The sequence below is a fragment of the Clarias gariepinus genome, chromosome 1 (genome assembly GCF_024256425.1).
Source record: "Clarias gariepinus isolate MV-2021 ecotype Netherlands chromosome 1, CGAR_prim_01v2, whole genome shotgun sequence".
NCBI lineage: Eukaryota > Metazoa > Chordata > Actinopteri > Siluriformes > Clariidae > Clarias > Clarias gariepinus.
The window spans coordinates 1,507,501-1,520,003 of NC_071100.1; the positions used below are offsets into that span (position 1 = coordinate 1,507,501).

Consider the following 12,503-nt stretch of genomic DNA (forward strand, 5'->3'; position numbering starts at 1 on the left):
TTCACCTTGTGTGGAATGTTCCGGTCCATGTCCGGAAAGTGAATGAGTCTCAGGGATTTCCCTGCATACAGCACACACACTGTTGCCAACATCTGTAACTCACACACACACACACACACACACACACACACACACTTATACACACACCGTGACACTGTACACTGGTATGGACAAACCTTCATCTGTGATGATTAATATGGACACAGGACATTTCTATAAACTCTGATACTTACAGAACCGCAATACAAATCTAATGGACAGCGAGTTATCGTGATAATATCGTATGTGTTTATGTAGAAGGTGATCAACACCACTCACCTGTCCGATCCCCACACATAACGAGGATGGAAATCTGTCTCACACACACACAGACACACACAGTTAGTTTACAGTAGTTAGTTATCACTACTTTAATACTGATATTATACACAATATTTAACATGAAAATAATTATCTATCACCAGTGTTGGTGGACGTAACTTTTTAAAATAACTAATTTATAGTAACTGATTACGTTACAAAACACACGTTTTGTATACCCCTATCTCACCTACTGATACCCCTATCTCACCTACTAATACCCCTATCTCACCTACTAATACCCCCATCTAACCTACTAGTACCCCATCTCACCTACTAATACCCCTATCTCACCTACTAATACCCCTATCTCACCTACTAATACCCCCATCTCAACTACTAATACCCCCATCTCACCTACTAATACCCCTATCTCACCTACTAATACCCCCATCTAACCTACTAGTACCCCATCTCACCTACTAATCCCCCTATCTCAACTACTAATCCCCCTATCTCACCTACTAATACCCCTATCTCACCTACTAATACCCCTATCTCACCTACTAGTACCCCTATCTCACCTACTGATACCCCCATCTCACCTACTGATATCCCTATCTCACCTACTAATACCCCATCTCACCTACTAATACCCCCATCTCACCTACTGATACCCCATCTCACCTACTAATACGCCATCTCACCTACTAATACCCCTATCTCACCTACTAATACCCCCATCTCACCTACTAATACCCCATCTCACCTACTAATACACCATCTCACCTACTAATACCCCTATCTCACCTACTAATACCCCCATCTCACCTACTGATACCCCCATCTCACCTACTGATACCCCTACCTCAACTACTAATACCCCCATCTCACCTACTAATACCCCCATCTCACCTACTAATACCCCATCTCACCTACTAATACGCCATCTCACCTACTAATACCCCTATCTCACCTACTAATACCCCATCTCACCTACTAATACCCCATCTCACCTACTAATACGCCATCTCACCTACTAATACCCCTATCTCACCTACTAATACCCCCATCTCACCTACTAATACCCCATCTCACCTACTGATACCCCTACCTCACCTACTAATACCCCATCTCACCTACTAATACCCCTACCTCACCTACTAATACCCCTACCTCACCTACTAATACCCCATCTCACCTACTAATACCCCTACCTCACCTACTAATACCCCTATCTCACCTACATGTACGTGGCGGTTTCGCGCGGTTCATCATGATTCACTGCCAGGACTAGGTTTGATTAGGTTTCCATCTTTCCACGCGTCGGTCCTCCCATAGTCAAACCGCACAGGTGAGATAGGGGTACAACAGCAGGAATAACAGAGGGGGGGCGGGGTATCAGGGGCGGGGCTTGTAGGACGACTTTCATACACACACACTCATGGATTGTGAATGACTGCTGTGACTTACCGATGACATAAATAGTCTGAATATCGGATTACATGTTTGTAAATATAACTAAATAACGGAGTACTTAAATAGCGACCTAACACGTTAGATTACTCGTTACATCAAAAAAGTAATCCAAGGACTCTAACGCGTTACTTTGTAACACCTTACACCTGACACTGTTCATCACAGTGTATCAACACAAAGAAATCTTAAACATGTATTGTCAGAAAGTATCGTCACAGCATATCATTACAGTAATAAAGTCATGAAGTATCGTCATGGTGTCTCATCACACCGTACGGTCAAAGTGCTTCGTCGCAGAGTGACGTCATGTCACAGAGCATGACGTGACGACGGAATGTCACTGTCAGAATGTCTCATTTTGCTGTCAAACTGTTTATAAGCCTCCTGGGTCTCTGTGAGACTGGTGCTACTGGACACTGAAAATATTGTCTTTATACATAGTTTTATATGTTGTTTGTCTTATTGTTCTTTCCTTTGTTCCTTTGTTTTACAAATATGACCCAAGATATGTTCAGTAATACTTTTTTTACGTTTTTGTATCGTGCTATATTTTTATACTAGTATGTGGTTTTAAAAATTAATCTCCACTTTAATGATCCAGTGTATTATGATGTGGGATGTGGTGGACTGCTGGATCCAGCCTCACTGTCCCTGACCTGTTAGAGGCAGAATCTGTTCATTTAAAGCATTTCACAGCATTTACCTCTAAAGCTTTTTCTTTTTTTCACGTAATTTTCAGCTCCACCTTTTCTTCTTCCTCCTTTTCATTCATGGAAATTATTATTACTTTTCTCAGAGAAATTTGCTGCATCAAGAAAGGATCAATATCTCTCCCTCCGTAAATTAAAAGTAAAGGGGTCAAACACGCGCTCTTTGTCGGCGGCGCACGTGCGATTGACGCCTTCATCAGAAAAGAGATGTAATATAATGGTTTTCATCATTTTTTATATATATTTGTGTACTGACTGGGGATGGTTCTCTTTACCTAGAAGATGGTTCTGGCCTCGACTGGTGTTGGCAACTGTTTCTCTGGGGACTTGACAGTTCGATAGTTCAGAACTGGAACTTCCGACAAGTCTACCTGAGTCTCCAATAACTACATGGACTCCATATTAACATCAATTAACATCAACTGTCATAGCTGAACTGCCTGCCAACTAACACACAGTATGAGTGCAGATCAATTCCTGCTCTCTGGTTCACCCAGATGAGGATGGGTTCCCTGTTGGGTCTGGTTCCTCTCAAGGTTCCTTCCTATTACCATCTCAGGCACCGTCTCAGGCACTTTTTTTCCTCAGCACCGTCGCCCTCGGTTCGTTCATCAGGGACGATCTGATCATTCTGATTCACACACCTTCACATTTCATACAAACTTAAATTATTCTTTTGATTGTGTAAAGCTGCTTTGCGACAATGACGATTGTTAAAAGCGCTATACAAATAAAATTGTATGGAATTAAAGTTCCCCACATAAATGTTAAAACATGAAGGAGAAATTGATGATAAATGCAGGCTTGTGTTAATGTTATTCCTGTGTTTCTCTTGTGTTGACACTGATCTCCCTGTGTGTGTGTGTGTGCGTGTGTGTTCCTGACCCTCCCTCAGAGTTATGCTCCTAGATCTTCTCTAACAGATTGATTAATCAGGTGTCCCAGGGGCTGAAGTGCTCAGAGTTAATGAGTAACTCAGGGACTAAATACTAAACCTGGTGACAGACAGAGAGAGAGAGAGAGAGAGAGAGAGAGACAGCTCTGTGTGTGTGTGTGTACAGTTGTTCCAGATGTGACACCCCCCTCCCCCACCTCCACCTGTAACTGGTCAGGACGCTCTTATTCAGCACCACGATGAGGAAGGAGCTCAGGCCGTAGAAAGCCGCGCTGAGGAGCCGGAGGACCAACACCGCGCCGTCCTGTCTGTCCTCACTGGACCCCGTCCGTCTCACTGTCCGTCTCTCCTCAGACCTCACCTGCGCTCGAGCTCTCACGCGCGGCTCCGCCATGTTCGCTCGGATCGCCTCCTCCTGCACGCGGAAGCCCCGCCCACTCCCAACGCCCCGCCCACTCTTAAAGGGCCAGGACAGCTTACAGTAGGGAATAAATGTCTGAGGGATAATGGTGTATATTAATATAATATAATATAATATAATGCTCAAACTGGTATTTTTTATGTCCTGATAGAAAAATAAAAACGCTTTAACTTTATATATTTAATATACAACTGATGCGTGAATAATATATAAACACTAAAGTCACAGAACTTTCTCCGGCCTTCTGTAGTCCTGATCCTGAGCTCCCAAAGGGACATGGGTGGGACAAAGAAAGTGTGGGGGAACCACAACAACAGTCCTTTTTTATTGTGAGATCTCCCAAAGGGTTCACAACGTATCATGAAACAGTTTGCGATATCTCGTGAAACTTGACCCTTCAGGGTTACCACTAAAACCTTAAGGAAGGAGTTGAAAAATTAGGTTATTAAACAGACATGGAGAGAATTAGTGAGTGTTACTTTTAATAAGTGTTTGATAATGGATGTGTGAAACTTGGTACACAACAAAAAAAGAAGAAACCACACTTTAGAGTCATCTAATGGAGTTCTTCTACACCCATTTATAAAATTTCATGGACAAAAATTTTATCTTGTACAAAGGTAAAATGTGATTAAATAAAAAGTTGTGAATTACATCATTAAAAATTGTGTTTTGCCAAAAAAAAAACCTTTGCTAGCTGATTTTTAAGTCTTGAACTCATAGACCAGGAGTGAATGAACATCAGGTCACGGCTGTATCCCTGTCTTACAGATCAGACTGTAATTACAGACCACATTAAACTCAGTTTTTGATTTGGTGTCTAAATGCCATGTGTGACGACATCACTGTTTTTGTCAAGGTTTAACAGATTCAACTAAGGGTTTTTTTCCTGATTATTTTACATCCTCGCATTTAACTTGAAAGCGGAATGTCACTATCATCCGTGCCTAGCGTCGCTACACCTGTAAATCTCAGGCTCAGTCTCTAGGGGGCAGACACACACCTGGTCATATTCTTCTCTCTCTCTCTCTAGAGAAAAACAAACAAACAAACTATCCTCACATTTGTGAAGAACATTTTAAGTAAAATGAGAAGAAGAAATGAAAAGCCAAGGGATCAGCATTGTGACATTAACACCTGTAGGAAGTTTATTGAACAGGGACGTGTGAATGCAGAACATCCGCAGAAACCAAAAGTCCTACAAAGAGTTACGGAGTTTCCCACTGTCCGAGGACTCCTACATGTCCTAGTGTCCTCCAGTTTACTGTCACTCCTAAGTTCAGAATAAACCACACACACATTCATAAACACACTCTCGCACACACTCTCATTCTCACACTCGCGCACGCACTCACCCTGAATCAAGCATGTTCTTCGAGTAGTGCTGCTGGAAATATTTAAAAAAATTAAAAGAATAAAACAGGGACAGATCATGTGCTTGTTAGCTAAAAAAAACAAAAACAAACAACAAAAACCTTTTATCTAAGTGCAAAGATATGTCAACAATCAGCGCTAGAGAATAAAAGCCTCGGCGTGCTTCGTGTAGAGACAAATGTGGTTGGGTTTCTCTTACACACACACACACACACAAATGAAATAAAGAACCCCATGAAGGAAATGGACGTCATCGGTTTTGGAGGGTTGGCGCGTGAACATTTGACTAGCTTTCTTTTATAAACCACGCCTTTAAGGAACGACGAATATTCGTCCTGTTGCCATGGAAACAGTCGTTAAAATTGTAAGGTGAGACGACGGAGTCTCCACACTAAGCATGCTGAGGCGTTAATAGTAACAAGAACAACAACAAGAACAATAACAAGAACAACAACAATAATAATAATAATAATAATAATAATAATAATAAAGATAAAAACTTCAGGTTAGAGAACTTGGTGACTCGTGTACAGGCATGTGCGTGCGATAATCGCTTATACCTCAGGAGGGCGGTCCTCGAACCACCGGTCATTTACACCACAAACTAGCTGGAACACGTGTCACCACCGTCATGATGAGATCCACGCCAATATAAATTTTTATTATTATTTTTTTTAATCTGGTTACGCGATTACCACAGAACATGCCTGTCTACGCAAAACTCTCTCTCAGACACACACACACCCGTCCTGATTCCACCACAGGTTAGCTTAAGTTAAAGTTAACCAACCATTCACTACAAGACTGGTTGAGCAGGTCAGCTATGACGCTCCAACGTAACGCTGGACTATACCGCTCACAGAAGTGCACGCCGAGTTTAAGTACACGGCTAGCAAAAGTTTACAACAGGTAGACTTAAGCTTCGCCCACTTGGCAACATCAGGACATGCACGAACACACACACATATTTAAAAGTGTTCCCAACTTTTTTCTTTTTGTACAAGATGACATATGAGAGGACCAGCCTAAAAAAAAGAAAGAAAACAAGAGGAAAAAAATACACACAGAACATTCACAATGACTGAGATAAAAAGGACAGATAGAAAGAAATAAAGCAAGAAGAAGAAAAAATAAACAAAAGAACGAGGCATTCACATATTTACGGTTTTGCTACAGGCCAAGCAAAAAATAAACAATTAATAAATCAAAAACAGGAAAACAAACTTGACCTCAGAGCTTTGTTTAAAATATTTAAAGTGATACGTTACTTCTGTACGTCAATAACAGTAAAATTAGCACGAAACCCCACCCGTTCTCCTTTTGCTAAAAAAAACAAGCAAAAATTTTATATTAAAATACGCCAAAAAAAAGAAGGAGAACAAGAGAAAGCTTAAACCTCACTCTGAAAACGCTATGCTGGGAAAAAGCCGTACATTCAAACAGCGATCAAACCAGGAATCAAATAAAATACTGTAGGAACGTCCCTGCTAGCTATCCTGTCTCTAAATACAAAAGCTCTATGGAGAATTAGCTTCAGTGTAACGAGAGAAGTCCGTTAACACGGGGGCGGGGCGGGGCGGGGCGGGGGTGGAGTTTCAGTCCTCACTACGGTCTACACCACAGTCTCTCTTTTACAAGTTGGATTTTTTTTTTAAATCATATCTATAGTCGAAGGATCCATAAGCATGCAGGCCTCGTCAAGGTGGGGCTCAAGGGTCAAAGGTCAGGGGTTTAGGCCAAGGCGGGAAACGCCTCGGGGTCGTCCACGTTGGGAACAGACACTCCACCTCCCTAAGGAGACACAAACACAAACACAAGGTCAGACAGTAAAATTTACCTGTGTGCGTATGTGTGTGCGCATGTGTGTGTATAGATGATACCAACCTTCTCAGACCTGCCCCCACCACGTCCTGCACGGTTCCCACCTCCCCGGCCCCCTCTGCCACCCCGGGAGCCCCCCCGGCCACGCCCGGGGCGTCCCAAATCTCCGAAGTTAATTTCCAGCTGGGAGGTGATGTCGTTGGCTGGTTTGCGGAAGTGGTGGTCGCCTGAGCCGTCCTCAGGGGCGCCCTGGTGACACAAACAGAAATGGAACTTGACAAAGGGTACCTGAAGTCTACGGACAATTTACAGCCTTGGAGTGGTCTCAAGTAAGTGCTTCAGACAGTACAGCCTCGTTTGGGTGCAGTAACGTTTTCTTCAAGTTTTTAGCTCGTTTAAATTCCTTAAACTAAAACTTCTGCACCACATTAAAGTTTACAGAAAAACAGGTACCTTACAGCTGCTTTAGCATGGACGGACGGTTACTTTTTACGGCACGGAAAAGCGATCACTTTTTATGGCTACAGGGTGGACAAACAGTCACTTTAACAGCTACAGCACAGACAAATGGTTACATTACACAACCACAGTGTGGACAAACGGTAAATTGTTATGCCTACAACGTGGACAAACTTACGGCTACAGCGTATACAAATAGTTACTTAAAGCGTTTATTTTAAATAGAAATACTGTGGATTGACAGTAAGTCATGTTGTAAAGGTTACAAACAAACGAAATCGATAAACGATCACTTTCTGGCCAGCTTTTGGATGAAAAAAAAAATACTTTATAAGCATCCATCGTGTTCAAAAAGAAAAAAACTTCACGGACTTAGTGTGGTCTTAAAGAGGTTTCTTAAAGCAACAATATACACTCACCTGAAGGATTATTATGAACACCAAACTAATACGTTGTTTGACCGCCTTTCGCCTTCAGAACTGCCTTAATTCTACGTTGCATTGATTCAACAAGGTGCTGAAAGCATTCTTTAGAAAGGTTGGCACATACTGATAGGATAGCATCTTGCAGTTGATGGAGATTTGTGGGATGCACATCTAGCGCACGAAGCTCCCGTTCCACCATATCCCAAAGATGCTCTGGGTTAGGTTGAGATCTGGTGACTGTGGGGGCCATTTTAGTACAGTGACCTCATTGTCATGTTCAAGAAACCAATTTGAAATTAATCGAGCTTTGTGACATGGTGAATTATCCTGCCTGTGGCATTTAAACGATGCCCAATTGGCACTAAGGGGCCTAAAGTGTGCCAAGAAAACATCCCCCACACCATTACACCACCACCACCAGCCTGCACAGTGGGAACAAGGCATGATGGATCCATGTTCAAATTCTGACTCTACCATTTGAATGTCTCAACAGAAATCGAGACTCATCAGACCAGGCAACATTTTTCCAGTCCTCAACTGTCCGATTTTGGGGAGCTCGTGCAAATTGTAGCCTCTTTTTCCTATTAGTAGTGGAGATGAGTGGTACCCGGTGGGGTCTTCTGCTGTTGTAGCCCATCTGCCTCAAGGTTGTGGCTTCACAAATGCTTTGCTGCATACCCCGGTTGTAACGAGTGGTTATTTCAGTCAAAGTTGCTTATTTATCAGCTTGAATCAGTCGGCCCATTCTCCTCTGACCTCTAGCATCAACAAGGCATTTTCGCCTACAGGACTGCCACATACTGGATGTTTTTTTTTCTTTTCACACCATTCTTTGTAAACCCTAGAAATGCTTATGCGTGAAAATCCCAGTAACTGAGCAGATTGTGAAATACTCAGACCGGCCCGTCAGGCACCAACAACCATGCCACGCTCAAAATTGCTTAAATCACCTTACTTTTCCATTTTGACATTCAGTTTGGAGTTCAGGGTATTGTCTTGACCAGGACCTGGACCAGGACACCCCTAAATGCATTAAAGCAACTGCCATGTGATTGGTTGATTAGATAATTGCATTAATGAGAAATTGAACAGGTGTCCCTAATAATACTTTAGCGTTTGTATAATGTACACTCACCTAAAGCGTCAAACGGATATTTTACAGAGTTTAAAAATACACTTTTTACAGCTACATACTTATCCTAAACTTATAATTTTCCTATAAAGTTTACACAACACTGTTAGAGTTGTATTCACGTATTTAAATTGTTACAGCGGTGTCAGAGTGATACATTAAAGGTTCTACGTGGTGTCCAAAGATATTATTTACGCCTACCTTTAGGTACTTTACATGTCAACTTCATGTGTTCTCAGACAGACCCGTAAGAGCCATCAGTGGTCTGCACATCTAATAAGTCGTGGTCTCTCTACTAAAAGTTAAAGTAATTAACAGAACCCACCTTGTGGAGTGACTCAGCGTTAGCATCTCCGGCTTCAATCAGAGTTCCAGGCGGCCTCTGGAGAACCACACAAAGAAAACCAATGATGCACACCCCTAAAGAACCGTCCAGTGATGAGCTCATTGGCTCAGAGTTCGTTAAGTGCGGTATGACTCACGGCTAGGTCTTTGCTCTTTGATTTGTGCAGGACATATCCTTTCTTCCACTGTCCCTCGTAGCCCTCGTTGGGTTTGCGGATGTTGAACTCGACCTTCGCCCGCTCTTTGTTCTGCATGGCCTTCCACTCGTCCAGCGTCATCTCCTTCGGGCCTTCTTCTTTCACTTCCTCAACCTCGTTCTCTCTGGAAATCAATCGAGCACATCAATGACATCTAAAGATTTCCCTCGACTCAACCTGGTCGAGCTTATGTACTTACTTACACCTTACTCACACACTCGCTGCCCTACAGGGATATAGTGAGGGTGGGGCTTACTTGTTTTCCGAGTCGACGGGTGCAGCAGGCTCCTCCCCTTCCGCGGGCGCCTCAGGTGCGGCCGATTGGTGCAGTTCGCTGAAAGTTCGAGAGGTACGAGTTACACAGAGGGACACTTCTCACTGACCGTCATCATTAACATGAAGTTTTAGCTCCCCTCACCTGGCTTCTTCCTTGGTGTTGCCCCAGTTGTGTGTTCCAGCTCCTCCTCGCTTCTCCTCCACTTTCTGGCTCCTGGAAAACCAAACACAAACCAGGTTATTTGTTGCTATAGAAACTCACTAACATGACCAAAACTTACTCAGTGGGAGTATAAAGCCACTCACGATTTGTCGTTTCCGCTGTGTCGGTCAAATTCACGCTTTCCTCGGGAGTCGAATCCGTCAGGTCGTCCGATTCCCCGCCCACGACCTCCTCGACCGCCGCGACCTCCACCGCGACCCCTCGGTGGTCTGTCTCCCACCGGCCTGAGGGAAGAAAACCTGTGTCATCCGTAAGAAATGAAGTTGAACACGTGAAGTTATTTCAGGAACGATTTTGTTTTTGGACTCACTTGTCTACGCTGCCTTCTCCTCCTTCGTGTTTTTCCTCAGGTGGCTTTTCAAAACGTCGCTCTCGTGGAACTCGTCTCTCCGGTCTGCGATCTCCTGGCGCCCCCTGCTGGTGGGGAGTGTTCTGTCCATGCTGGTCCTGCTGTTGCTGCTGCTTCCTTCCCACCCGCCTCACACCTGGGACGTTCGCAGAATGTCACGTCAAGCTTCGCCATCGTTTTAAGTTTTCAGAATTTGTAGGTCGTAACGTTTTTATAGTTTGTAAGAACAAAGTGGGCGGGTTTAACTAAGTTTAACATAGCTCACCTTAAAAAAAAAAAAAAAAAAAAACACCCACTAAAGATGCAAACTATTCAAAAACAAATGATCTCCTCGGGGCACAAACCAAAGCAGATGTAAATTCCACAGCAATGAGTGATGACACACGACAAACCAAACTGTAACTTTACGCCTAACCTGTTTTGTGTCTTTTTAATATAAATAAACATTTTTAATATACATTTAAACATACCAATGTTGATAAAATCCTACATGTCACGTTTGTACACTCTCAAATTCTTTATACGTCTCCGAATTAAAATGGAGTGATCCAATGATTGTACATTATGACTTCAGTGTATGACTTTGTTCTCTGAGATGACGTTATATCGTAATGTGACCATTTCGCTAGCACTAATTATCATTATGCTTCTTACGCGAACACTGATAAATTTGAATCAGCTGAAAATTACGTAGTAATTCACGAGGATGGTTGTTTAGCCCACAAAACACCATGAAAGGGCAAAGTTCACAGCTGAACACGACAACTTATAGGACGATGTTACTTTTAAACGGCTAATTACGCCAACGTCATTAAGGGCTTTCAGGGCGAGCGAGACCTACAGTTGATGGTAATGTCACCTACTGGATTCCAATCGCTATTAAACAACAAAGAAGAAGATTGTACGTTATTTGGAACTGACGTAAAAAGTGTGATCTGGTCATCATTTATCTTCCCTCAGAGGTGTTCCTCCCACTACGCTCTTCATAAAATAACAAGGCTTTAGCTGTCTGTCCAACATGGCTGACTTTATCTCCTCATCACACACACTGCACTACAAGTGCCGCCTACGTACTCCATGAAAACACACACATGTGCAATCCTAAATAGTGAACAAACACAAGAAAGGACTGTTTTTGCATGTATAATTATAAACCTTTTAATTTTGCTTTGTGAAGGGATCTGGATCAATCCGGTTTGAGCTCTGAAGCGAAATAGTACCAAAAAAAAAGAAAAACACGACGTATTTGTTTTTTTTAAAAAAAACGCATTTATGTTGCAATGTTACCTCAGAAAATCTTTACAATGCATTTCTGAGCCGGATTATAAACAAATACTGTTTTATATTTACACAAAAATAAGCAATCGGTGTAAATATAGTGCTTATGCTAACACTGTTAGCTTCCAACATGACAGCACACAGATATACACACACACACACACACAAACGGTGGCGTCGTTGTCTTTGATCGCACCCGCATTCAGGCAAGCCCCGCCCTCTACGAACCGGACGGTTTCCCGCCTGCGCGGCCCGGATTGGCCAGTCACGAGAGCTGCGCGGATTGGACAGCGCCGCGAGCCAATCAGATCCGCGTCACGAGGCGGAAGGCGGGCCCTGTGTGAATGCGCGTGCGGAATGAAAATAATAAGAGCGAGCGAAACGCAGGCGAGTTAACGCAGAGGACGCGCGGCGGTCCGAGGGAAACCAGTACCTCCGTCTTTCTTGGGCGGCGGCGCGGCAGCAGGCTGCGGCTCGTCCTTCTTCTCCGGCGGCGGGTTCTTGCGCTCCTTCTGCGACTCCTTCTTGGGCTGCCTGGCGGCCTGAGCGGCGGGTTTGGGGGCCGCGGCGGCCGCGTCTCTCCGCCTGCTCTCTGCAGCCTTTAAAATATCGAACGGGTCGGACTCGTCGTCCAGCAGCTGGTCGAAGCGGTTGGTGACGACGCAGCCGAAGCCGTCCTGCAGGTGTCCGGGCATGATGGCACCCCGGCGGCGGGATTCTCCTCCGATTCGGCGCGGCTGTGGAGCGGGGCAGACCGAGAGGCTCGCGGAAGAGCTGAGTCAAGATGGACGCCGGTGACGTCACCTTCTCTTCCGGCTC

The 12,503-nt window shown here is 43.8% G+C and overlaps 2 protein-coding genes across 4 annotated transcripts in view; both read right to left on the reverse strand.

The window, feature by feature from the left end:
• The window catches only part of LOC128531243 (UDP-N-acetylglucosamine/UDP-glucose/GDP-mannose transporter-like), an 8,220-nt gene extending 4,424 nt beyond the window's left edge, over window positions 1-3,796 (reverse strand). For both annotated transcript variants that reach the window (XR_008361178.1, XM_053505018.1), the window contains exons 1-3: window positions 3,588-3,796; window positions 319-352; window positions 6-92 (exon numbers count right to left, since the gene is read on the reverse strand). Coding sequence is in view for 1 of the 2 variants with exons in the window: in XM_053505018.1 (XP_053360993.1) it covers window positions 6-92; window positions 319-352; window positions 3,588-3,778 (312 nt within the window). In the remaining variant the exon portion in view is untranslated. The remainder of the gene's footprint in view (window positions 1-5; window positions 93-318; window positions 353-3,587) is intronic.
• A 1,131-nt stretch (window positions 3,797-4,927) lies between these two features.
• Window positions 4,928-12,503, reverse strand: LOC128526316 (plasminogen activator inhibitor 1 RNA-binding protein-like). 2 transcript variants are annotated; one of them, XM_053498066.1, is made up of 9 exons: window positions 12,118-12,503; window positions 10,368-10,542; window positions 10,141-10,281; window positions 9,977-10,048; window positions 9,815-9,892; window positions 9,499-9,682; window positions 9,342-9,398; window positions 7,064-7,249; window positions 4,928-6,970 (listed from the first exon to the last, which is right to left on the reverse strand). In XM_053498066.1, exons 1-9 carry the CDS (start codon window positions 12,377-12,379, stop codon window positions 6,911-6,913), a joined length of 1,215 nt encoding a protein of 404 aa, XP_053354041.1. In that variant the 5' UTR covers window positions 12,380-12,503; the 3' UTR covers window positions 4,928-6,910. The 2 variants fall into 2 exon arrangements, with proteins under 2 accessions (XP_053354041.1, XP_053354032.1); XM_053498057.1 differs by having other exon boundaries at window positions 10,141-10,296.